Below are 27442 nucleotides of genomic sequence, written 5' to 3' on the forward strand. Positions count from 1 at the left end.
GTTGAGTTATTCTGCGCCTTGTGGTTCCACACACCTACATAGGGTCCTGGGGCTTGCCTCACTCTCAGGAGGCTATTACAACTGACTGCACCCACCATCAGTCCCAGGCACCCCCTAACCTGCAGTGGCGGTCTCCACTGACCGCAATTCTGAGAGTGGCGTCACGACAATCAAAATAGAGGATTTCCTACCTGTGACAAGATCCAGCCGCGTGGAGTCCCTGAAGGTAATGCACCGCTGCACCGACACCGAACCTCGGGGCCCCACACATCTGGCGTCACGAACAGGATAAGGACTAGACCTGTTCAGACAGGTGACCATGTGCCTGGGCGGTCCGCTTGGAAAATTGGAAGCGCCGCCATATTGCCACCATGAAAAGCGCGCTGAAAAACAACAGCAGCCCGCGCTGGGAGAAGTTACCGCCCACGAAGAGGTGTGGCTACCCAGAGATCCCCTGAAGAGTCCTGGCTTCGCAAGTGATGAGAGCGGAGGCGTTCAGAGACGTCGGGAAAGAAAGGGAGCCAGAAGCCTGCTGCTGGAAAAGGCAGAGCAGAAACTGATAAGCCTGCTGTTGGGTGAAGAGTTCAAAGCAGTGAAGGAACTGGCGCTGAGGCTGCAAGGAAGAGTCGGAGGCCTGCTGCTGAGAAAAGATCTGCAGGGCAGCGACGACGCGGTGAAGATGGCATCTGAAGATAGGAGCCCAGAGCCGGGTTCCGCTGCCTGGTGGTCCTGGGAGCTTGCCCAGTTCAGTGACCGACTGGAAGCGAGGATCGTGCAGCAGATCCGAGAGGGACGTGCGGAGCTGCAGGAAATCGCTGAAGCAGTTCAGGCCTATGAGAGGGGAACCGCACGACGAGTGCCAGACCGAGCGGCGACGACTCAGACCCCGATGATGTTACCGATGGGTGAGTCCTGTGTTGCCCCTGTCAGCGCGAGTGCCCCGACCCCTGCTGCCATGCCCGCGGTCCCTGGGGAGATGCCCGGCGCGGCGACGCTGAACCAGGCCGCAGCCACGCCAGGTGCGGCCCGCCAAGCCCAGGCCGCCGCAACGATGCCCAGCCCGATCCGCAAAGATCCGGCTGCCACCGTGACCCTCCTCCACGCCGCAGGTGTGACGCTGACCCAGGCCGCCGCCATGCTAGGCCCGGCCCGCCAAGACCCCACCGCAGCAGCGACGCTCGTCCGCGCCGCAAGTGAGGTGCTGAATCAGGCCGCAGCCATGCCAGGTGCGGCCCGCCAAGCCCAGATCGCTGCAGCGACGCCCAGCCCGGCCCGCCAAGAACCGGCCGCAACAGCGACGCTGATCCAGGCCGCTGCGGCGATGCGCTGCCCGACCCGCCAAGAACCGGCTGCAGCTGCGATGCCAATCCAGGCCGCAGAAGCGCCCAGCCCAGCCCGCACAGATCCCATCGCAGCTGCGACGCCAATCCAGGCCGCCGCAGCGATGCCCTGCTCGGCCCGCCAAGACCAGGCCGCTGCCACGCCAGGCTCGGCCCGCCAAGACAAGACTGAACAATTATTTACTCCGGCCTGCCAGGCCAGAGCAGACATCGCTCCCCAGCCCAAGGAAGTCCCTGCTAGGAAGTCCCTGCTGGGGGAGGACCCCGAATACTGGAAGCTGAAGGCTGATCTAGAGGCCCACTTCCCAAAGGAGATGGTGGACCGGTATCTGCTCCCTCCGCATACCCACAAGAAGACTCCTGCAACATTCATGCCAAAGAGTCCCCCGCCCGGGCCTGCTGATGAAAATCCATCCCTAGCGCTGCCACAAGAGGAGTGCCCAGAAGAACTAAGGGGGAGGGGAGGCCAGGAAGCTGAGAAGCTGACCCCAGAACCATCAGCAGTGGATGCAGCACCCGTCCAAGAGCCAGAGATGCTGCCGTACTCCCGCTGGGATGAAGAGGGACCGACATCCTCCGCTGAGGAAGATCTGTCCAGGTACATCACCTGGGAGCCTGCAAGCGGTGAGATAGCAGCCAGGCCGGACCCAGCCCGCAGGACACGGCGCCGCAGCAGGACAAGGGATCCACCTGCACAGCAGTCTCCCGAGGAGAAGGACGAGGTCACGGCCAGAGACTTAGAGGAAAAGCGGTCCTTGAGAAGGGCCAAATCACAGGTCAGAGGCCCACTTTGTCGAGGAGTTGTAGAAGACTTCAATCTAAGGTCTGGATATGGCTTTATAGTAGCACCTGGTGTAAAAGAGGGCATCTTTGTGAACAGAAGGGATGTTAGAGCACATTTGCCTAGAGGACACCCAGGAAGAAACCTACAGACAGGAGACTCAGTGGAATTCACCATGCACCAAGGAGAACGCGGATGGTACGCACTAGATGTCACACCATGTACCAGCAATCCCTACAGTAAACCTGCTGTCTCAACACTACAAGATGAAGATACAGAAAAAGAAACAGACACAGAAGAAGAGGAAAGAAAAGACAAAGAACCCATTGATGAGACCACTACAGATGATGACAGAGATGGAGAAAGCAACAGGTGCCGCAGCCCTACAGGCCCAAGCCCTGGTAAGGAGGAAGAAGGAGCAAAGTTCATGTAAAGTAAAGCAAAGTAAGAAGTACAGCAGTTTGAAAAGTTTGCAACGTTAATGTTCAAGAAATGTGCCCACATGAACTTGTGTGAGAAACCTCTTTTTGCACTTTGAAAAATGAACCTTAAGGCTATGAACTGGCTATAGCCACAAACTCTCGCAGTGTAAATAGTTACCCCAGAGGTACCACCACCAGAGCCAGCCTGTTTATGGGGCCCGGCTCGCCTGCAACCAGGGAGCACGCCTGTTTATGGGGCCTGGCTCTCCACCACAAAGAGGGTACCTGGTCAGCACCAACTGTGGAGGCCGCCTCTACATCCTGCCAGAAGAGGCTGAAGGCGCGGCTCCACCAGGCCAGGTATACCCTGAAACCACCAGACCATGAAAGCCGCCTCTACATCCTGCCAGAAGTGGCTGAAGGCGCGGCCAACGAGAGAGGGTTTAGGGTGGGTTAACGGACTTGTGGGTGGAGGGTGGTGATGTATGGTACCTGATGTATGGTACCTTAAAACGTTTTACCATGTTTTACTGTTTTACGCATTTTAAAATGTTGTCTTGCAGCCCGAGGACGTGCTGGTGATAACTAAGGGGGAATGTGGCGCCCCTGACCTGGTCAGGCACCACTGAGTACTGCACCCATGCTGGGGACAGTACAAAACAGGTAATCCAGAAGGCTGACCGAGGTGTGACTACACAGGCGCATAGTGATCAGGTCTCACACATTTACCTTTGAGAGGACCCCTGGGGATCCCAGGAGGGGGCGAAGCCTCCATCTCCACTCGAGGGGTGTGGTAGAGAGCCTGGTTGCTAGGTGACGTAGGCAAGAATAGGAGAGGAGGGAAGAGTGAGCCGAGACAGTTGAGTGGTGAAGTTCAGGGAGAGCAGAAGCAGACCCTGTAGCTCTACACAATTCTGACAACGTACGCGCAGTGACTACCGACGGGGGAGAACGGTCACCTGGTAGTGCTGCCCGAAATCCACCCACGACTCAAGAGGGAGCAACGGAGTGGAAAGTAAGGAGACTGTCAGGGAGATACCAGGCCCAAACGGGTAGCAGGTCCCAGTGCAGGGATAGATCTACCTTTCCCTTGCCAAACCTGCATGAGGGGGCACTTTACACCCCCAAGACAACACCACAGAGTCCGCAGCCACGTAGCCACAGTGAGAGCCCATAGCTCACAGGAGGCAAGCAGCCGGAGTGACCTGGTCCAGGCTACAAGCAAACGGGCCAAAAAGAAGGGGAGAGAGGCACCAGCAACTTCCCTGGGCGACCCCAGCAGGGCTTCAAGCAGGGGTTACCCCAAAACACAAAGGGCTAAGGAAGGCGAGTTGGTAGCCACCCTCATCAGTCAGCCTGAAGGATACCTGGTTCCAGCCTGGTTCATCCCAGCTACGCCCGGGTTACTCACCCTGCCATCAACAGTGAGTAAAACCCCTGAAAGACATTCTGCTTGTGTTGAGTTATTCTGCGCCTTGTGGTTCCACACACCTACATAGGGTCCTGGGGCTTGCCTCACTCTCAGGAGGCTATTACAACTAACTGCACCCACCATCAGTCCCAGGCACCCCCTAACCTGCAGTGGCGGTCTCCACTGACCGCAATTCTGAGAGTGGCGTCACGACAATCAAAATAGAGGATTTCCTACCTGTGACAAGATCCAGCCGCGTGGAGTCCCTGAAGGTAATGCACCGCTGCACCGACACCGAACCTCGGGGCCCCACATAAGCTCAGGTTCCGTCTGTGGTGTAGTGGGTCCACTCCCACTTGCAGCCTCAGCAACACCAGCGGTGAGCATTATATGCAGCAGGTGTAAAGTATTGCCCACCAATGCTAACTGCAGTGCTGCTGGTGCAGATCTAATTATTCTTCTCTTCTACCCCAGTCTACACATTATGTGCTGAGATGCGAAAATGCTGCTGCCCTGAACTGTCAATCAGGAGTGCCCATCCAGCCACACAGTGGGAAGTCAGAAGATCGAGGAAGATACCTGACCCTTAAGTTATGTAAGATTGACTCATTACACAGAAGTTCTTACTTTTTGTTGACTTTCTCCTCTGCATTTTCTCCAGGGAAACCTCTCACTTCAAAATCCACTCCACAGGGCTGCAAGTTAAAAAGGGATAAATATGAGGACAAACGCTGAGGAAAGGTACCACAAGAGGATTTGCAATTGTTACATTTCTCTACCAAGGATTTTCCAACATATTTATATAGTAATATTTTAATAATAAGTGAGTATTCTCTACAGTCTGGAAATACATTCCACCTTCTGGGGGAGACATTGCTCTATACAAGCTCAGAAAATGAGCTCAAATTATTACAAATAATCTTGGGCCTTGTGCCCAAGTTGCTTCTTAACTTGCTTCTTTTAATCAATAAAAGCAAGGAAAAAGTATCCCAGCAAAGTCTATGAGAATCATGACTTGGTGTGCCTGTGCAGGTGCTTTTTACCTTGCAGTTTTTTTTGCTGAAAAAAGCAGCGTGTGAAATGTTTCGGCATTTTTTCCTGCCTTTGTCACCAATTGACTTCAGTGAAAAACGTAGGAAAAAACGCATGTGTAATGCCCATGTTGCTTTTTTGTGCAGTTTTATGACCTTTTTTGACCATACTGGGGATCCCTACAGCCATTTCGAGTTCATGTTGGCAGATCACTGGGGTTTCCTGCAAAGTCTCCGGCCTGAACTTGGTTCACTTTGTGATGTCACCGGGGTTCCCTGCACCTAGTTCTTGCAGTTTTTACCACAGGACCTTGATGCAGGGAACTCTAATGGCGTAGGTCTGTGAGGCGATCAGTACCTCAGTTAACCGGGGTCATCATATTGACGACACAGGGATCCTTGGCAGCGATCAGGTCCCTGTGATCGCATTATAGGGACCCGATCACCAGGGAGATGTAAGCGATTCCTCTCTCTGCCTCCTGAACACTACGATCGTACTGATCAGAGCATTTAGGGAGTTAAACTGCCGGAAGCGACGCGGGCACTGCTCTTGGCAGTAACGGTGAGTTCAGCTGTAAGATCGGCCGGTGACCAGGCAGCGACCGTGGGTGTACAGTGCAGGAAGCCCTGCTGTCTCCATGACTAAAAAACGCACAAAAAGAAGCAGGAAAAAAGCATGTAAAAAAACGAGCAAACGCAATAAAAACGTGTTTTTTCAGCTGCTTTTTTCCTGCCAAAACATGCATTTTTATGTGCAGATTTTCTACACATAAAAATGCAACGTGGGCGCATAGCCTTGTTTCAGTTTTCATGTCCAGAAGTGTATCAACATAAAATAGAATTATTCTTATACTTACGAGGAAATGTGTTATGGAACATTGTGATATTGCGGATATTAACACTAGTACATCCACAGTAGGGTTGCACTGGATTGGTGATGCATGTGCCAACTAATGATTTGGCAAAGGATTTCACCACCCATAATACAAAGGATTTTTCTGTATGATGTATTTGGAATATCTAAAATTGAATTCTTTTGCATTATACCGCACAGGTTGGCGTATGTGAAGCACGCCATTGAAGTCTGAGAGAAAGAAACGTTGACAAATGACGCACTATGAAGGTGTGATCATGGCAATACTTACTTTCCCAGAATCTTCTGGTCCGGGTTGCAGTGTCACAGAACATGGTAAGTTCTTGGCCATCTAATAATATAAAATAAAGTAATATAAAATGTGTTATGAAATTAAAACTCTTGCTGATAAGCTTATTTAGTGACTATACTCACACTAAAGCTGAAAGGAAAGGCATTATTCCCCAGCTTAGCATGCAGCTTCTCCTGTAAGGGTGTCAGGGGTTTCTTGTCCTCTGGTAATGGGGGGTACACTTGGCAGTCCAATACATACAGGTCCTTTCTGAAACTCAAGCCAATGAGCTCCATGTCATCCCGACCATAGCGAAAAGCGCAGGTCAGTACCACAAACACTAAATAAATGGCAGAATGAGGCAATTAGAAATAAGTCATGGTTAATCAAAAGGAAATATCAGAGTAAGGCCTGTTTCACACGTCAGTGATTCTGGTACGTTTGTGCTTTTTTTTAAACGTACCAGAATCACTGACATACGCAGACCCATTATAATGAATGGGTCTGCTCACACGTCAGTGATGTTTCACTGACCATGTCTCCATGCAGCGTACCCGCGTGTGCGTGATTGCCGCACGGAGACATGTCCATTTTTTTCTGGCATCACTGATGTCCCACGGACCACGCAGTGGTGTGGTCTGTGAAACACGTGCCAGAAAAAAACGTGCTTTTAAAATAAAAAACATTTTTACTCACCCGGCGTCCAGCGATGTCCTCTGCAGCCCGTGCAGCCTGCTGCTTCTGAGCTGGCTCATTACTGTCGCACATATTCATGATGCACGACACAGCCGACCCGGAAGCAGCTGCTGCGGGGGTCAGCGCCGGCCGGATGCTGCACCGCGGGAGCGATCAGCACCATGGAGAGCGGGAGCGCGCACAGGAGAGTTGATTTCTAAGTGCAATCACGGGCCACGGAGAACGGAGCCCGGATTGCACTTAGACAACCCACGTGTGCCGTAATTCACGCCACACGGAGGGACATGTGCGTGTTTTACACGCCAGTGAAAAACGTCAGTGTTTTTCACTGACGTGTGAAACGGGCCTAAATAGTTTAGAAAACCAAATTATTCTCTGTGATATTCAACAATATGACTGAAACCAGTACTACATTTGCTGCACTGCTATGCAAATTTGAAGAAAAGTTAAAGGGAATCTGTCAGCAGGTTTTTGGTACCTCATCTGAGAGCAGCATAATGTAGAGACAGAGATCCTGATTCCAGCCATGTGTCACTTAGATTACTGGTGGTAGCCATTCTGATAGAATCAGAATTTTTAGATTTAGCCATGTAGCAGAGCCGAGAGAGCCACCAGGCTCTCCATAAAGATTGTATATTGACAGTGAGGTGTCAATTACAGGAGGGGGCATGCTGGACTGCTATGGCTTTGTAGCTTGAGCAAGGATAAGAGTATGTGCGCACATTGCAGTTTTGTTTGTCCAGTGAAAAACGCACCCTCTGGCAGAAAAATGCACCTCTGGCCGAAAAAACGCATAAAAAAACGCATGCGTTTTTGCCGCATTTTTGGTGCGTTTTGCCCTTGCGTTTTTTTTAACATAGTCAATGGCAAAACGCAGGTGACATGCTGCTTCTTTTTTTCTGCAACCAAAACTGCAGGCAAAAAAGAAGCAGTGTGCGCACAGCACTTCAGAATTCTCATAGACTTTGCTGGGGAAGGTCATACATGCAGTTTAAGACCACAAACTGTGCCCAAAACGGCACCAAAAAGACAGCAAAAACACAGCAAAAAAGCAGAGTGTGCACAAGGCCTAAGGGGTACTTTGCACCCTGCGACATCGCTAGCCAATGCTAGCGATGCCGAGCACGATAGTACCCGCCCCCGTCGCAGCAGCGATATCTTGTGATTGCTGCCGTAGCGAACATTATCGCTACAGCAGCTTCACATGCACTTACCTGCCCTGCAATGTCGCTCTGGCCGGCGACCCGCCTCCTTCCTAAGGGGGCGGGTCGTGCAGCGTCACAGCGACGTCACACGGCAGGCGGCCAATAGAAGCGGAGGGGCGGAGATGAGCGGGACGTAAACATCCCGCCCACCTCCGTCCTTCTTCATAGCCGGCGTGAACCACGGTGACGCAGGTAAGCTGATGTTCCTCGCTCCTGCGGCTTCTCACACAGCGATGTGTGCTGCCGCAGGGGAACGAGGAACAACATCGTACCGTCGCTGCCGCGCAATTATGAAAATGTCGGACACTACACAGATGATACGATTATGACGCTTTTGCACTCGTTAATTGTATCAAAAACGCTTTACACACTATGATATTGACAGCGACGCCGGATGTGCGTCACTTTCGATTTGACCCCACCGACATCGCAGCTGCGGTGTCGTAGTGTGCAAAGTATCCCTAAGGGTCGTGTTTTTTAAACAAACATAGAAAATAAACAACAGATCGGACTGTGACAAGACAGGCAGCCCTGAAGTCTCTGTCTTAACTCTTCTGGCTCTAGCTTACATAACAAAAACCTGCTGACAGATTCCCTGTAAAACAAAAAGAACTGGATTGTCACATAAAATATTAATGTATAAATAACCTTAAGGCTATGTGCGCACTTTGCTTTTTTCATGCGTTTCCGCAGCGTTTTTAATTGCAGCGCTTTAATGTAAAAATTCATGCATTTTGATTTTCAAGCAAAGTCTATGGGAAATTGGGCTTTCTTGTGCACACAATGCTGTTAAAAATGCAGCGTTTTTGATGCTGAAAATTTGTCAAAATCTCTGCGTTTAACCCCTTCACGACCGGCCGATTTTTCGCTTTCCGTTTTTTTTTTCGCCATTCTTTTTCTGAGAGACATAACTTTTTTATTTTTCAGTCAAAATGGTCATGTGAGGGCTCATTTTTTGCAGAACGAGCTGTACGTTTAAATGAAACCATCAGTTTTACCATATAGTATACTAGAAAACGGCAAAAAAATTCCAAATGCAGAAAAATTGCAAAAAAAGTGCGATAGCACTATGGTTTTTGAGATATTTTATTCACTGTGTTCACTATATGGTAAAACTGATGTGTGGGTGTGATGCCTCAGGTCAGTGCGAGTTCGTAGACACCAAACATGTATAGGTTTACTTTTATATAAGGGGTTAAAAAAAAAATCGGACGTTTGTCCGAAAAACGTGGCGCACGTTTTACGCCATATTCCGTGACCCGTAGCGTTCTCATTTTTCGGGATCTATGGCTCAATGACGGCTTATTTTTTGCGTCTCGAGCTGACGTTTTTAACGGTACTATTTTTGCGCAGATGCTACGTTTTGATCGCCTCTTATTGCATTTTGCGCAAAAGTTGTGGCGACAAAAAAACATCGTTTTGGCGTTTGGAATTTTTTTGCCGCTACGCCGTATACTGATCAGATTAATTGATTTTATATTTTGATAGATCGGGTGTTTCTGAACGCGGCGATACCAAATGTATGTATATTTTTTATTTTTTTAACCCTTTAATTTTCAATGGGGCGAATGGGGGGGTAATTTGAACTTTTAGTTTTTTTTTAATTTTTTAAAACTTTTTTTTTAACTTTTTTTTTCTTATTTTACTAGTCCCCCTAGGGGGCTATTGCGATCAGCATTCCGATCGCTCTGCACTATCTGCTGATCACAGCTACAAGGCTGTAAACAGCAGATACGCTCTCTTTCTCTTTTGCTGTGCCGCTGGCACAGCGAAAGTGAAAGCAAGTCAGGTGTAGTACAGGAGTCATCACATGACCCTGTGCTACCATGACAACTATCGGGAGTCACGTGATCGCGTCACGTGACTTCCGGTATCGGGCGGTAAGTAAATGTGTACCGCGATCGCGCTTATAATGGCGCTGTCACATATTGACAGTGCCATATAAGAGGTTAAACGGCACGAGCAGATAACGATTCTGCTTGTGCCTAGCAGGCACACATCTCAGCTGTGAAAATCAGCTGAGATGTGTGCCGATCGCAGCATGATGCTGCCGGCAGACCGCGGGCAGTAACGTTATGACCGCAAGGACGTAATTTTACGGCCCTCGGTCGTTAAGGGGTTAAAGAAGCAACATGTCAATTGTTTTTGCCATTTTGGCAGCGTTTTGCTAACATTAGAGTCAATGAGAAGTTTCAAAACGCAATCTTAATCAAAACCCTAGCGTTTTACATGCTTTTTTGACAAAATAAAAGCATGCGTTTTTGACATTATATTAAGGGCATGATATGTTCCTTTACACACACACACACAGTCCGACAATTAAATTATTTTAAATCAATAAATTAACATAATTTTATACATAAATATTAGAAAACAGTAATCAATTTAATAAAATTAGCTATTTTGTATATGATTTTAATCTTAATATTTGTAATCATTTTTTTCTCTTTTTTCATAGTGTTTGAATGTTTAAACTTTATTTAGTAGTGTATTTGTATTCAAAACGCATCTGACTTTAAGCAATGAAAAAGCATGTAAATCGCGGTAAAAACGCGGCCGAAACGCGGTAAAAACACAAGCGTATTTTCAGCGTTTTTGTAGTCAAAACCAAATTTGACAAAGGCAATTATTGCCAGAGGATGCGTTTACAACTGCAACTACCTCAATGCAAAGTGCGCACATAGCCTAAATCTTGTAGCGTGTATTTTCCTGTATAGTTTCTAAAAAATAGTATTATGTCCTGGACAAACCAGTTGGATCTTTTACTTTACCTTTCTTGTCTTTTTGAAGCTCTGGATCAATTAAAATGACCCCATCTGCAAGAAGATGAAAACTATGACTTTAAATATTATGGAATCTATGTTTAGTAATCCTATAAGGGTGGCATAATGACTGACCTACAGGCTCCACAGTGTCCACATGGTCCACATAGTCACGCTTTGCAAGGTACATGGATAACTAGAAGAGGACAGAAATGGTCAGGTTAGTTATCGCATGCTATTATCATATTGTTTGTGAAACTGTCACTCTCCCCGGGTCCCGACGTCGTTCCTCACTCACCGCTCCAGTCCCCGGGTCCCCTGCCTCCAGCCACACGTCCTCCTCGGCACCACTCCCTGCTCTGGCCTCCGGCACCCGGGCGTCGCGCATGTGCAGTAGGGCGCGCGCGCGGTCACTGACCTCCTCATAAAGGCCCTGCACTCCCTAACAGGGTATTGCATCAGTCAGGGTCAGGTATATTAGGAGCTTCCTGCCTGGAGGGCGTCGCCTGTTCGTCGAGTTCTGCAAGCTAGAAGTCCAGGTCCCCTTGTGCCTTACTCGTTCTAAAACTTTGTCTCTTCCGTAGAGCCTACTCTGCCTCCGTAACCGGTCCCTGAATCCAGTATTCCCAAGAGGTCCTCCGGTGTCCGTCGGCGGGGAATCCAACCACCGTTTCGGCAGCCTGTGCCTGTCTGGTATCTCCGACTTCACCTAGCTGGCTTCCCATCACACCCAGCTAACCCGGATCCCGCCTGAGCTTCCTAACCCGCTGTGGGATGCTACCCCGGTTCCGCTAGTACTCCAGCTACCGTGTACCTAGGCCCTCTGGTGGGGTGACTGGACAGTCCCTGTATAGGGGTTAGCTCCAGGTTGCCTCACTGGGGGAGTCTGGTACACGGCCCAGATGATCCACCATCACCCGGACCTAACAGAACGAACAGGCCATGGATCCCGCCGAAGCACTAGCATCCCAACTGGCCGGATTGCAGCAGGAGCTGGTACGTCAGCGAGAGACCCAATCCCGTATGTTGGCCTTCATGACGTCAGTGGACACCCGCCTGAACACACTGCAATCCACAGCCACGTCCCTGTCCACTTCCGCCACATCCACGGCTCCCGTAGGGACATCTTCTGTGACCTCGCAACTGAAACTAGCCTCTCCGCCTCAGTATGCCGGGGACCCCAAGAACTGCCGTGGGTTCTTGAACCAGTGCTCACTGCACTTCAAACTGCTCCCACATCTCTTCGCTTCCGAACAAGCTAAGGTAGCCTTCATCATGTCTCATCTGGAGGGTGAAGCACTGGCATGGATGAACCCCTTGTGGGAGAAGGAAGATCCAGTAACTACCAACATCCAGAACTTCCTGCACACCTTCCGCACCGCGTTCGATGAACCCGGACGTGCCTCTTCGTCCGCCTCATCCCTCTTCAGACTACGCCAAGGGTCTTTGACAGTTGGTGAGTATGCCATCCGGTTCCGCACGCTGGCATCTAAGTTGGGGTGGAACAATGAAGCCTTGACTGCCGCCTTCTGGGAGGGGCTTACCGGTCGTATCAAGGACGAGCTGGCCGGCCGAGACATCCATTCCACCTTGGATGCCCTGATCGCCCTCGCAACCCGGATAGACCTCCGCTTTCAAGAAAGGTCTAAGGAAATGTTCTGCGAGCGGCGCCCTGTAAGGCACTCCGCTTCTCCACAGAAGCCTATCCTCTCCTCATCCGGGCTCTCTGGCTCCTCCATCCATGAGCCCATGGAGCCCATGCAAGTGGACCAGCTATGGTCCTGGACCTGGACGACATCTTAATCTATTCCCCAGACCTACGTACCCTCCGAGCAGCGTCGAGCGGAACCAGCCGCCAAGGGTCTCTGCTTCTATTGTGGAGACAGCGCACACCAGGTGCGTGCCTGCCCAGAGAAACCGGGAAACTCCAAAGCCTAGGGTTGGTAAGAGAGGCCACCCTAGGTACTGGGAAGCTCTCTGACCCAGTGACATGGACTGTACAGGTGACAACAGGAGAAACCCGCTTCACAGCAGAGGCATATCTCGGCTCCGGGGCAGCGGGTAACTTCATCCACCAGGCCACAGTGGACAAGTACCAGTTACCTGTCATCCCGCTGCAGACACCGCTTGTGATAGCCGCTGTGGATGGGGAACCCCTCTCTGACCCCGTCCTGTTCGTCACTAAACCTGTGAAACTGCGTATCGGTGCGCTACACACCGAAGAAATCGCCTTCTATGTTCTGCCACGCATGTCTCATCCGCTTCTGCTGGGTTTACCCTGGTTACGGGTACATGAACCTACGGTCAGCTGGCGTACTGGAGAAATCATCCGCTGGGGCCCGTCTTGTCATGAGAACTGCCTCCAGTCAGTCCAGCCCGTCCGTCGTCCTCCGGCCCCGGACTCCTTACTTGGTCTTCCTCCAGCCTATTGGTCCTTCGCAGATGTGTTCGATAAAAAAGAGTCAGAGGTATTGCCTCCACATCGACCCTACGACTGTGCCATTGACCTTCTGCCGGGAACCACACCCCCTCGGGGACGGATATACCCTTTGTCCCCTGCTGAGACCCGGGCCATGTCTGACTACATCACCGAGAACCTGGCACGGGGGTTTATTCGAAGGTCCTCGTCCCCGGCTGGTGCGGGCTTCTTCTTCGTCAAGAAAATAGAAGGCGACCTACGGCCCTGTATCGATTACTAGGGACTGAACCAGATCACAGTGAAAAACAAATACCCCCTGCCTCTCATCCTTGAACTCTTCGATCGGCTCCGGGGAGCCCGTACATTCACCAAATTGGATCTCCGTGGGGCCTACAACCTGGTTCGCATACGCTCCAGGTGTTACGAGGGGGACCCGGGGAAGCGTGCCAAGATGGGGAATGGACAGCTTCCGCCGGTCAAGGTCCACTGTGCGGTGTAAGGGACCGCTGCTATGGTGGGTGAAGAGTGAGCGGGTTGCTGCTAGCGATCGTCTGGAATGTCACAGACGATCTATGTACACCGGTCTGCCCTAACCCGTGTGGGTTGTATGGCAGGGATCACACGGCTCGGTGTACCTGTTGCACGGGGAAGCACAGAGGTGCCCACGCACGTGTGCCAGTGGAAGTCACGAGAATATGGCACGAGGGTAGCACAGAGGTGCCCACGCACCTGTGCTTTCAATAACCAGGTGAGTCCAGTGGAGACTCGAGGAGCTCACCTGGGACAGGAACACGGCCTGTAGAAGGAGCGACTGCCGGAGCAGCAAGGCAGGGACACGGCCTGCAAACCAGGTGCTGCCTAAGCAGCAAGGGCCAAGCCCACAGAAGAAGATAATGCCTGAGCAGTGGCGTGGCAGCACGCTGCCAGACATCCAAACATAGAAGGACGGTCGCGCGCCGCCATGATGGCAGGAGGAGCTTTTAAGGAGGTGTAGCTCCAGCCAAGGGCGGGTGCGAGGCGGAGATGACGGACTTGACCCAATCAGGATCCACGACATCCCAGCCTGGCCAGTCAGGATTCACCACGTCACCAGCCTTGTCATCAAGCCGTGTGACGTCAGTGGGCGAATCAGGATCCACCAAGCATAGCACATGCTCACCCTCCTGCCTCTGGGAAATAGAGGCGGGATCCTCGGTCTCACAATGTGTAGAGATAACGGGAGTCTCACTGCTTCCCTGAGCAGCAAATCTCTGCACATTGCGCAACCTCACAGACCTTCGAGGCTGCTGAGCAGGAGGAGCTGTGGCAGGCAAGGAATGGGAGACCGCCTCATTTCTTGCAACAGGAGTACCACTAGGTGTCACCCTTGTGCTGCCTCTCTGAGGAGGTTTCTCCTGCACTCTGCGCAGTCTGGCAGACCTTCGGCGCTGCGGAGCAGGAGCGCTCGTGGCAGGCAAGGAGACTGTCTCATTCCTTGCCACAGGAGAGCCACGAGGTGTAACATCCAGGGATGAGTGGAAGACCACCTTTAACACCCGGGACGGGCACTATGAATATTGCGTGATGCCCTTCGGCCTTTGCAATGCTCTGGCAGTCTTCCAGGAGCTGGTGAACGTTGTGTTCAGGGACCTCCTCTATGTCCGTGTACTCGTACCTGGACGACATCTTAATCTACTCCCCAGACCTACGTACCCACAGAGAGCACGTGCAGATCGTGCTACAGAGACTGAGGAAGAATCGCTTATACGCCAAACACGAGAAGTGTGTGTTCGAACAATCATCCCTTCCCTTTTTGGGCTATGTATTATCGGACACTGGACTGCAGATGGATCCCGGGAAGGTCTTTGCTATCCTCGACTGGCCTCCTCCTTCGGGACAAAAAGCCATCCAACGTTTCCTCGGTTTTGCTAACTACTATCGCCAGTTTGTCCCTCACTTCTCGACCCTAACTGCTCCGCTCTCTGCCCTGACCAAGAAAGGGGCCAATCCGAAGGCTTGGACACCCGAGGCCGAAGCCGCCTTCTGCTCTCTGAAGCGGTCCTTTGCTTCTTCTCCCGTCCTTCACCGTCCTGAGTTGAACCGCCAATTCACCCTGGAGGTTGACGCCTCCTCCGCAGGGGCAGGAGCCGTACTTATGCAGAAGTCCGCCACCGGGAAGATAGTCACCTGCGGCTTCTTCTCCAAGATCTTCTCAGCCCCAGAATGCAATTATACCATTGGTGATCGAGAGCTCCTGGCCGTTAAGATGGCGTTGGAGGAATGGCAATATCTCTTGGAGGGAGCGGTTTACCCGGTGATCATCTATACTGACCACAAAAACCTGGAGTATACACGCTCCGCTCAAAGGCTGAATCCGCGCCAAGCACGTTGGTCTCTCTTCTTCGCCAGGTTTGACTTTCAGCTACACTACCGGCCCGCGGACAAGAACGTACGGGCGGATGCCCTGTCTCGGTCCTTCGTTCCGGTAGACCAAAAGGAGGAGCCAAACCAGCCCATCATCTGTCCTAGCAAGGTCATTCCGGTGGCTCCCGTCTCCCTGGCACAGATCCCTCCTGGGAAGACTTACATCACGGAGACCAACCGACTCAAGGTCCTCCAATGGGGACACTCCTCGAAAGTCCGGCCAGAAGAAAACCTGGGGCGTCATCGCCCGTCACTACTGGTGGCCGTCTCTTCGTACGGATGTCACCGCCTTCGTCTCTGCATGTTTCTCCTGTGCCCGGAACAAGACGCCTAAGCACCTGCCCTTTGGTCCTCTTCTCCCTCTGCCGACTCCTTCCATTCCATGGCAACACATAGCCATGGACTTTGTCACAGACTTGCCCTTGTCCTCCGGTCATACGGTCATCTGGGTCGTGGTGGACTGGTTCTCGAAAATGGCTCATTTTGTTCCTATGGCCGGATTGCCCTCTGCTCAAGAGCTCGCGGACGCCTTCATACAGCACATCTTCCGGCTGCATGGCTTTCCTGCCCATATCGTGTCTGACAGAGGAACCCAATTCACCTCACGCTTCTAGAGGGCTCTCTGTGAACACCTGGGGGTGTCTCTGGACTTTTCCTCTGCCTACCATCCTCAGTCAAACGGACAAGTGGAACGAGTCAACCAGATCATGACCACCTTCCTTCGTCACTACGTCAACGTCCACCAGGACAACTGGTCCACGTTCCTTCCTTGGGCTGAATTCTCTCATAACCACCAGGTCAGCGAATCCACCTCCAGTTCTCCCTTCCATGTTGTCTATGGTCTCCAGCCTTCTGTGCTGTTACCAGTCTCTCCAGCTTCTGATGTACCTGCAGCAGATGCCCTAGCCAGAGACTTCTCCGCTATATGGGCCTCAGTCAAGACCTCCCTGGGACATGCTGCTGCACGAATGAAGAAACATGCGGACAAGAGACGTCTTGATCCTCCTTGCTTCTCTCCTGGGGACTTGGTCTGGCTTGCCTCCAAGTACGTCCGACTCAAGATTCCATCGTACAAGCTGGGTCCGCGGTACATCGGTCCCTTCAAGGTCCTCAGGAAGATCAATGAGGTATCCTACAAGTTGCAGCTTCCGCCCTCCATGCGGATACCCAACTCCTTCCATGTGTCCTTGCTGAAACCTGTTGTCCTCGGTCCCTTCTCCTCTGATGCCTGTCCTCCTCCTCCCATAGCCGATGATGACATCTATGCGGTAAGAGATATCATGGCCATGAAGACCGTCAGGGGACGGCAGTACTTCCTGATCGACTGGGCAGGTTATGGTCCCGAGGATATGTCCTGGGAACCCCGGGAGAACGTGGGTACTCCTCTGATTCGTGCCTTCATGTCCAGGTTGCGGGTAGGAGGGCCTGGGGGGGGGCGGTACTGTCATGCTCCCCGGGTCCCGACGTCGTTCCTCACTCACCGCTCTGGTCCCCGGGTCCCCTGCTTCCAGCCACACGTCCTCCTCGGCACTGCTCCCTGCTCTGGCCTCCGGCACCCGGGCGTCGCGCATGTGCATTAGGGTGTGCGCGCGGTCACTGACCTCCTCTTAAAGGCCCTGCACTCCCTAACAGGATATTGCATCAGTCAGGGTCAGGTATATTAGGAGCTTCCTGCCTGGAGGGCGTCGCCTGTTCGTCGAGTTCTGCAAGCTAGAAGTCCAGGTCCCCTTGTGCCTTACTCGTACTAAAACTTTGTCTCTTCCGTAGAGCCTGCTCTGCCTCCGTAACCGGTCCCTGAATCCAGTATTGCCAAGAGGTCCTCCGGTGTCCGTCGGCGGGGAATCTAACCACCGTTTCGGCAGCCTGTGCCTGTCTGGTATCTCCGACTTCACCCAGCTGCCTTCCCGTCACACCCAGCTAACCCGGATCCCGTCTGAGCTTCCTAACCAGCACCCGTACTGGACTCCCGTAATTGTCTCCGAGGACTCTGTGGCTCCAAAGACTCCGTTTTACCCGTTCCCTGTGGGACGCTACCCCGGTTCCGCTAGTACTCCGGCTACCATGTACCTAGGCCCTCTGGTGGGGTGACTGGACAGTCCCTGTATAGGGGTTAGCTCCAGGTTGCCTCACTGGGGGAGTCCGGTACACGGCCCAGAGGATCCACCATCACCCGGACCTAACAGAAACATGACAAGCTGATTTTATCTTTTTAGACCGTGTTCTTACCTTTCCATCAGCACTGGTTTTCTTGAAAACTCTGCAAATAAATGTAATAAAATATAACAATTATAAGATATTAACCCGTTGGTACCACTGTCCTGCTACCCTACATGCTATCTTTCCCTCCGTCTCCGATCAGTGTTGGAGGTGTGGAGTGGAACGGGGTACCATGCTGCACATTTGGTGGAGTTGTGGTGGAGTTAAACCATTCTGGGACTCTGTTTTCTCTGTCCACGATAAGATAAGTGGAGATTATACTCCTAACACGCCACAGGTGGCCCTTTTATCTGTCCTCTCGGGGTCAGTTAGGTCTCAGAAGAATGGACTATTACGATTTTGTCTGGCGGTGGCCCGCACGGTTATACCCAGGCATTGGAGGTCCTCACAGTCCCCAACCCTGGAGGAGTGGTACGGGGAGATGAGCAGCCTTTATAAGATGGAAGACCTGACCGCGGAATTTAATGGCACTACAGACAAATTCCTACAAATATGGAGCCCCTGGATTCTGTTTTTAGACTCTCCGGTATTTTCATCCTTGTTCCCCAATTCCTGAGGGCTCAGTTCCTCCCTGCGCATTGGCCCTTTCCTCCCGGATCTTTCCCCTTGATTTTGTTCTCTTGAGGGGTGTTCTGAGATCAGTAGGGCGGGGCAGTATGAATAGGGGTGTTTTTGCTTTTTTTTTTTGTTTAGTCTTGTCTTCTGCCCTCTTTCTATCCCACTACCTTCTTTTCTCTTTTTTTCTTTTCTTTCCCTTTTCCATATCTTTCCTGTTTATCTATAAAAGTATTAAAGGCATTGGTAAATGACTTTTTCCTCAAAAATGTGTAGAGGATTTGGTTTTACATAACAACTGTTGTTCTTTACTCGTTGGGGTACTCTTACTTTTAAAGAATTTATGTCTACGCTGAGGATGTTTTGAAATGTTATGTTTGTATGGAAACTTTTGTTGCTCTTTTAAAACTTTAATAAAAAAGAGATTAAACATAAAATATAACAAATTGAGAGTCCTGATTGGTTTATAGCTTTTAATGACTAACTGAAAAGATAGTAAAAAAAAATTAAGAATTTCAAGTAAAAGTGAGAAGGAAACATTCAGCTATAGCTGTAAATGAATGGTCTGCTTCTAAAGCTAGAAAAGGTATCTTTAAAGCACCATTCCGTCGGTTTTTCTTTCCGCTCTAGAACTGTTCTTAAGTCTCCTGCCCCCATCTTTAAACTCACCCTCTGGCATTTTTATCATTTTTTTAGCGTCGCTCCGGTCCCACGGCGCCATCTTGTGTTTGTAACTTCTGACTAGTTAGAAATCAGTAGTTACATCACAAGCTCCCAATGCATCTCTCTTAGACCCAGAATGAGGCCAGATTGAGACCTGAATGAGGCCAGAGCAAGGCTAGAATGAGGCAAGAATGAAGCCAGAATGAAGCAAGAATGAGGCCAGAATGAGGCCAGAACGAGGCCAGAACTAGGCCAGAATTAAGCGGGCTTTACACGCTACGACATCGCTAATGCGAACTCGTTGGGGTCACGGATTTGGTGATCCGGCCGCATTAGCGATGCCATTGCGTGTGACACCGATGAGCGATTTTGCATCGTTGCAAAAACGTGCAAAATCGCTCATCGGTGACATGGGGGTCCATTCTCAAAAATCGTTACTGCAGCAGTAACGAGGTTGTTCCTCGATCCTGCGGCAGCACACATCGCTCCGTGTGACACCGCAGGAACGAGGAACCTCTCCTTACCTGCCTTCCGGCCGCTATGCGGAAGGAAGGAGGTGGGCGGGATGTTACGTCCTGCTCAGCTCCGCCCCTCCGCTTCTATTGGGCGGCTGCTCAGTGACGTCGCTGTGACGCCACACGGACCACCCCTTTAGAAAGGAGGCGGTTCGCCGGTCACAGCGACGTCGCCGGGCAGGTAAGTACATGTGACGGGTCTCGGCGATGTTGTGCGGCACAGCCAGCGATTTGCCCATGTCGCGCAACAGATGCGGGCGGGTACCCACACTAGCGATATCGGGACCGATATCGCAGTGTGTAAAGTAGCCTTTAGGCTCTCATAGACTTGTATTGAGTTGTGACCTCTGGCTTCTGCATGAAACACTGGAATTGCCAGCAGGTCACATATCACTGGAGACTAAAGATCAGTGAACCTGAGGCTCGATGTTTCGGAAGTTTCGGAATCTGACTTCCAAAAAACAAAGTTTGGGTTTGAAGTTAAAGTGAGTTCCGAGTGCAAACCACTCAAGGGAGCAGCACTGTGCTTGGGTATGGGTGACGATCAGCCCTGTGAGAGCCGCTTGCAGTGTTTGAATGGCTCACATTTGGGGTAAAATTAGCGTGATTAGATGTGTGCACACAAAAAAAAAAAAATTTGAAAATCCTTCCCACCCTCCCCCAGAAGAGATCTGCTTAGGGTTGGCAGCATGTGGGTCGCGCCACTTCCATTGAGGTTCGGTTCAAGTCAGGGTCAAAAACAAACTTTTTTAAGGGTTGAATGTACCTAGCGAACTGAACCTCCAAAGGTTCGCTCATCTATACTGGAGACCAACCAGAGCGACACTGGAAAAAGATGGTGGCAGGTTAGTATAAGACCGGGGGCGGGGGACTTACATTTAAAGCACCACTTCAGAGCTGAAATTAAAAAAAGCTGGAATGGTGCTTTGAAATGTGAGGAGTTAACCTTAATAAAGCAAGGATATGGAAGAATCGGTATTTCAATTGATGCTGTACTCACAAACTCAATCGCACTATTAGGTGGGTCTATGATGGACTGAAGATAAAACTACAGTGCTATGATTTTTTTACTTACTTGGAGCCATCTGCCATATTTAGTCAGACCTGTGATAGACAGCAAAAGAAGAATATTATACATACAAGGGGGAGGTAAGATTTACAACCACCAGGACCCTATGCCTGTATACAAATAATTGAAATATAAATATATAACGGCATAACCCAGTATGATACATTACCGTATTCCCAAGGTTCTGGTCTAGCAGCAAATGTGAAGATCTACAATTTGTCATTACAGGGTCTACATGAGGCACATACAGATTTGGAACAGTTATCTTCAATAGATGGCATAGGGCAGCATGTGGTGTATGTGTGGCTGCCAAAAGCAAGTTTATAGGGTGCTGAGACCTTCTGTAAGTTGATCATCAGGCATTACTTTGCCCATTCATAAAGAGCAGAAGAACACACCTATTTCCTCTTCTGGTACTGAGGCACTATAGTATCTTTTCTATCTTAAGTAGTTTTGTCATATGTATGTTTATTGATAGTATCATAAAAGTGAGTACACCCCTCACACTTTTGTAAATATTTTACTATATCTGTTCACGGGACAACACTGAAGATGCGGTATGACACTTTGATACAATGTAACATAGTCAGTGTACAGATTGTATAATAGTGTAAATTTGGTGTCCTCTAAATAACTCACAGCCGTTAATGTTTAAACTGCTGGCAACAAAACTGAGTATGCTCCTAAGGGAAAATGGCCAAACTGTGCCATATGTGTCAATATTTTGTGTGGCCACCATTATTTTCAAGCAGTGCCTTAACCCTCTTGTCAATCGAGTTCACTAGAGCTTCACAGGAGCCACTGGGTACTCTTCCATCCTCCATGACGACATCACAGAGCTGGTGGATGTTACATACCTTGCGCTCCTGCACCTTCCATTTGTGGATGCTTCACAGATGCTCAATGGCATTTAGGTCTGGAGACTTGCTTGGCTGGTCCAGAACCTTTACCCTCAATTTCTTAAGCAAGGCATTGGTGGCAATGGCACCCCTTTAACCTCTGCAGTAATACTGGCAGCACTCAGACATTTATTTTAAAAAGACAACCTCTGAATATGACCATGGCGAGGCTTGTTCTGAGTAGAACCTGTTTTGTTAAACCACTGTATGGTCTTGGCCACTGTGCTGCCAAGGGTGTTGGCAATCTTCTTATAGCCTAGGCCATCTTTATGTAGAGCAAAAATATTTTTTCAGTGAATTCTTTGTCATGAGATGCCATGTTGAATTTCCAGTGACCAGTATAAGAGTGTGTGAGTGATAACACCAAATTTAACACATTTTCGCCGCATTCACACCTGAGACCTTGTAACACTAATGAGTCACATGACATCAGGGAGGAAAAATTGCTAACTCAGTACAATTTGGCTATTTCTACTTAAGGGTACACTCATTATTGTTGCCAGTGTTTTAGACATTAATGTCTGTGTGTTGAGTTATTTAGAGAGCACACCAAATTTACACTGTTATATAAGCTGTACACTGACTACTTTACATTGCATCAATGTGTTATATCTTCAGTGTTGTTCCATGAAAAGATATAATAAAAAATGTATAAAAATGTGAGGGGGTGTAGTCACATTTGTGATATACTGTATATATACTGGAGGTCAAAATTAGAGAACAACACACAATTTCCTAAATATTAAGGTCATTGTGTAATCCTATGGGATTATATTCTAACATGAGGAAACTTGCAGTATTTTAAGCTTATTTCATAAACTGAATTTATTCAAAAGCATTTAATAAAAATTTAATTGAGATAAATGAAAAAGAACACTGATCAAAATTAGAGAACACGTTCAGATATCTGCAAGTTTTTGGTGTTAATCTGGCACCTGGTGCTAATTTCCTTATCTAAGAAACCCTATTTAAGGCCCCCTTCACACGCACGTGTCTCCGGTACGTGCTAGGTCCGTGCCCGCATGTACCGAAGACACGGGCACACGTAAACCTATTAAAATCAATGGGTTTATGTGCACACACGTGTGCAGTTATTGGCCCGTGCCTCCGTGTGGAGCAGACATGAGCCTGTGTGCTCCACATGGATACATGTCAGTTTTTCTCCGGCAGCACGGGTGTCACACGGCCCGCACCCGTACCACACGGATGTAGTGTGGATGCGGTCCCGTGTGACACGCACCGGAGAAACACACGTGTCAGAGAAAAAAATAACAAAACTTTACTCACCTTCTCCTGCCCTGCAGTCTCTGCCGTTGCTGTCACTTGCTGCCGACCGCCGCTCATTATGCTCATTTAATATTCACTTCACTGCGGCGGAGGCGGCAGCAGCGAGGAGTCGGCAGGGCTGGAGACCAAAGTTCAGTACCACGGACAGCGACGCCAAGGACAGGTGAGTTGAAAGTTCTCGTTCTCCGTGTGTTATCACGGATAACACATGGAGAACACACGTGGTGCCATAAACACGGCACACGGAGGGGAAAACGCACCGTTTTCATGTCCGTGAAACACGTGCGTGATTTTCACGGATGTGTGAAGGGGGCCTAACAGGCAGCGTAACTTTCCAATTTGCACTGACTTTGCAAAAATGGTGTGCCTTTCCAATGTGACTGAAATCCACCAGCAGCAAGTTGTCCAGATGAAGGCCAAAGAGGTGAGTGATAGCAAGAGAAGTTGATTGTTTCAAGTCTGTAATTTTGAGAATATTGCTTCTTTACATCATCACAAATTCTTTCAAATCCCCCAAGAAGGCTGGTCACCCTTGAAAGACAGGATCATGTAGAGAATCTCTATGTGCAATTGTTTTAACACTGCAGCCGGAATTGCTCACCACTTCAGTACTGAACAGGATAAGAATCTGTCTCGTCATACAGTGTCACGACGTTTAAAAGCATTTGGACTGAAAGCCCAGTCTGCAGTGACCAAACCTCTCATTAGCAGAAATAAAGAAAAGGCTAAACTCACCTTTGGTGAGGAGCATGTTGGTGGTCCACAGTTCATTACACCATGTTCCAAATTATTATGCAAATTGGATTTAGGTGTCATAGCAATACATTTTTTTTTTCAATGAAACTCATTGATGATATTGTGTCTCAGGGTTCTTTGGATCACTGAAATCAATCTCAGATACCTGTGATAATTAGTTTGCCAGGTCAATAAAAGGAAAACTGGATGTTCCACAATATTAAGCAGGACACAGTTTTCAAGTAACATGGGAAAGAAAAAGGATCTCTCTGCTGCCAAAAAGCATCAAATAGTGCAATGCCTTGGACAAGGGATGAAAATAATAGATATTTCACAAAAACTTAAGCGTGATCATCGTACTGTGAAGAGATTTTTAGCTGATTAAGAGCACATATGTGTTTGTGCTGATAAAGGCAGAATGAGGAAGGTTTCTGCCAGGCAAGTTCATTGGATTCAGAGAGCGGCTGCTCAAAAGCCATTACAAACCAGCAAACAGATATTTGAAGCTGCTGGTGCCTCTGTAGGCCCTCGAAATTCAAGGTGTAGGATCCTAAAAAAGGCTTGCTGTGGTGCATAAACCTACTATTTGGCCACCCCTAACCAGTTCTCACAAACAGAAACGGTTGCAGTGGGCCCAGAAATACATGAAGACTAATTTTCAAACAGTCTTGTTTACTGATGACTGTCAAGCAACCCTGAATGGTCCAGATGGATGGAGTAGTGGATGGTTCGTGGATGATCACCATGTCCCAAAAAAGCTGCGACGTCAGCAAGGAGGTGGAGGAGTCATGTTTTGAGCCGGAATCATGGGGAGACATCTGGTAGGCCTCTTTAGGGTTCCTCAAGGTGTGAAAATGACCTCTGCAAAGTAAATAGAGTTTCTGACTGACAATTTTCTTCCATGGAGCTAAATCATCTTCATGCATGACAATGCACCATCTCATGCTGCAAAGAATACCTCTGTCATTGGCTGCTATGGGCATAAAAGGAGACAAAACTCCTGGTGTGGCCACCATCTTCCCCTGACCTCAACTCTATAGAGAACCTTTGGAGTATCATCAAGCAAAAGATCTATGAGGGTGGGAGTCAGTTCACATCAAAACAGCAGCTCTGGGAGGCTATTCTGACATCATGCAAAGAAATTCAAGCAGAAACTCTCCAAAAACTCACATGTTCAATGGATACAAGAACTGTGAAGGTGATATCAAAGAAGGGTTCCTATGTTAACAGGTAACTTGACCTGTTAGAATGTTTTGGATTTAAATAGCTTTTTATTTCAGTGAATGTGACCTCCTAATGCTGAAAATTCCACAAATCAGCATTTTCAGTTCTTTAAAACATATAAACTGTTTAGAAACTCTACTGTGCCTAATAATTTGTAACAGTGCATTTTGAGGGTTTTTTTAATTTTGAAGATTATACTGTTATCATTGGGAGGCTTCTTCAATAAAATTCGATGTATACTCTAACGAGTGATGACTTTTATTGGACTGAGTGTCATTTGCACCAACCATTTACGAAAATCAGAGAAAAATATCATTTGTATAATAATTTGAAACATGGTGTATAGTGCTGAATCAAGTTTAATTTATTTGGGTCTGATGGGAAACATTATGTTCGTTGACAAACTGGGGAAAAACTGAACCCAAAGTGTATTAAGAAATCAGTGAAAGGTAGTGGAGGAAGTGTCATGGTTTGGGGAATGTTTTCTGCAGCAGGAGTTGGACCTCTCATGCAGCTACATGGCAGAGCGAATGCAAGTGTGTATCAAAACCATCTTCAGCAACGTGTGGTTCCTTAGGGGTACTTTGCACATTACGACATTGCTACTGCGATATCATCGGGCTCAAATCGAAAGTGACGCACATCCGGCGCCAGTAACGACGTCGCAACGTGTAAAGCCTAGATGCACCGATAACGATCGCAAAAGCGTCGAAAATCGGTGATCTGTGTAGCGTCGGTCATTTTCATAATGTCGCACCAATAGGAGATACGATGTTGTTTCTCTTTCCTGCGGCAGCACACATCGCTGTGTGTGACGCCGCAGGAACGAGGAACATCTCCTTACCTGCCTCCACTGGCTATGCGGAAGGAAGGAGGTGGGCGGGATGTTTACGTCCCGCTCATCTCCGCCCCTCCGCTTCCATTGGCCGCCTGCCGTGTGACGTCGCTGTGACGCCGCACGACCTGCCCCCTTAGGAAGGAGGTGGGTCGCCGGCCAGAGCGACATCGCAGGGCAGGTAAGTGTGTGTGAAGCTGCTGTAGCGATAATGTTCACTACGGCAGCTATCACAAGATATCGCTGCTGCGACGGGGGTGGGTACTATTGTGCTCGGCATCGCAAGTATCGGCTAGCTATGTCGCAGCGTGCAAAGTACCCCTTACTTGCATTCATCACTCAATCAGACAGCAATTTTCATGCTAGGACAATGGCCCCCTGTCACACAACAAAATGGATAAAGTAGTTCCTTGAAACAGAAAATATTGAAACAATGAAATGGCCAGCCCAGAGTCCTGATCTACACCCAATAGAAACCCTCTGGAAAATCCTTGGTGGCAAAGTTATGGCTAAGAAACCCATAACAGTCAAAGAACGGTGGAAGAGACTGAAAGAAGAGTGGACCAAAATCACTCCAGAGCAGTGTGAGAGACTAGTGATGTCCTGTGGCCGCAGATGTGCTGAAGTCATTCAAAGCAAAGGCCTGTACACTTACTACTGATTGGTGACTGTTGTTACCTCCAGAAAATGTACTTATAATCTTTCTCTGTGCTACAGTCATTGTTGTTCTCTAATTATGATCATCACATTTTGGGCAAAATAAAGATTTTACGTTGATAAACTTTGGATCGTTTGTAAAACACTGTTCTAGTGACATGGTGTACCCCCTACAAAAAACCTTCAAATGTTCATCAATGTAGATTACATTATTTCTGAAACAAGCAAGTGATCATACATTGTTCTCTAATTTTGATCTCCAGTGACTATGTTCTTATATGGCTTTTTGATATATAGGTATTTTGTCTACCATGTATATTTTAACCAAAATAATCAGAGATCTTCTAAGATTTATTGTAGAAAGTTTTTTCACCAACCCAACTTGGTTTTTTAAATAAAATACCAACCTCAGATATGTTTTTTACTCAGGAAGTTCGAGAAACAACTCGACGTCCTTTCGGGCAGACAGGTCCACGTTGTGGGTTTCTAGTTGTGCTGCTAGCGATAATCTAGTCTGTGCAGGAGCCCTTAGGGGTTGTGCCACTAGGGATACTAGTCAATACAGAAACCAGTAGAGTACATTTTTGTCTTTTTTGTCTGCAGGGAGATAGGCTTTACCTCTTTACCCATGTTGGCGTACTTATGTGCATAACAGGTGTATTTTTGCTGCAAAGATTTCCAAGTTGGTGGTACATATTAAAATAACATCTAGAGGAATGCCGGGACCTAAGGCTTCCCTGCAAAACATTGTCTAGAAAATAACTAGTTCTTCTGTTTTTGTTTTGTTTTTCCCATAGTTCATCTTTATGCCATCTCTTATGGTAAAAACAGACACACGGACCAAACACTGAAGACACACTGATGGTAAAAACAGACACACGGACCAAACACTGAAGACACACTGATGGTAAAAACAGACACACGGACCAAAAACTGAAGACACACTGATGGTAAAAACAGACACATGGACCAAAAACTGAAGACACACTGATCCAAAATAATGATTGACACCAGTTTCATTTATTCACTTACGTATGTAAACACGGGCGTATGAATAAGGCCTTACACTTATGCCGGGCTTGCCCTTCTTCTTCTGGAAGGTAGTAAACTTTTTTTCCTAGAAACAAGAATGCTATAAATGTTTGGTGGCAATTCTGTTCACAACAGCATG

General features: G+C 48.8%; 1 protein-coding gene across 1 annotated transcript in view; it reads right to left on the reverse strand.

Moving 5' to 3' along the window:
* ARR3 (arrestin 3) overlaps positions 1-27442 on the reverse strand; it is a 114669-nt gene that overhangs the window by 57564 nt on the left and 29663 nt on the right. Inside the window, exons 2-9 of the mRNA XM_075322758.1 lie at positions 27304-27388; positions 20641-20669; positions 17842-17872; positions 10929-10989; positions 10803-10847; positions 6274-6470; positions 6131-6190; positions 4582-4649 (exon numbers count right to left, since the gene is read on the reverse strand). Of these exons, the coding sequence (XP_075178873.1) occupies positions 4582-4649; positions 6131-6190; positions 6274-6470; positions 10803-10847; positions 10929-10989; positions 17842-17872; positions 20641-20657 (479 nt within the window). The 5' untranslated portion in view covers positions 20658-20669; positions 27304-27388. The remainder of the gene's footprint in view (positions 1-4581; positions 4650-6130; positions 6191-6273; positions 6471-10802; positions 10848-10928; positions 10990-17841; positions 17873-20640; positions 20670-27303; positions 27389-27442) is intronic.

This window comes from Anomaloglossus baeobatrachus, chromosome 9, assembly GCF_048569485.1.
Source record: "Anomaloglossus baeobatrachus isolate aAnoBae1 chromosome 9, aAnoBae1.hap1, whole genome shotgun sequence".
Classification (NCBI taxonomy): Eukaryota; Metazoa; Chordata; class Amphibia; order Anura; family Aromobatidae; genus Anomaloglossus; species Anomaloglossus baeobatrachus.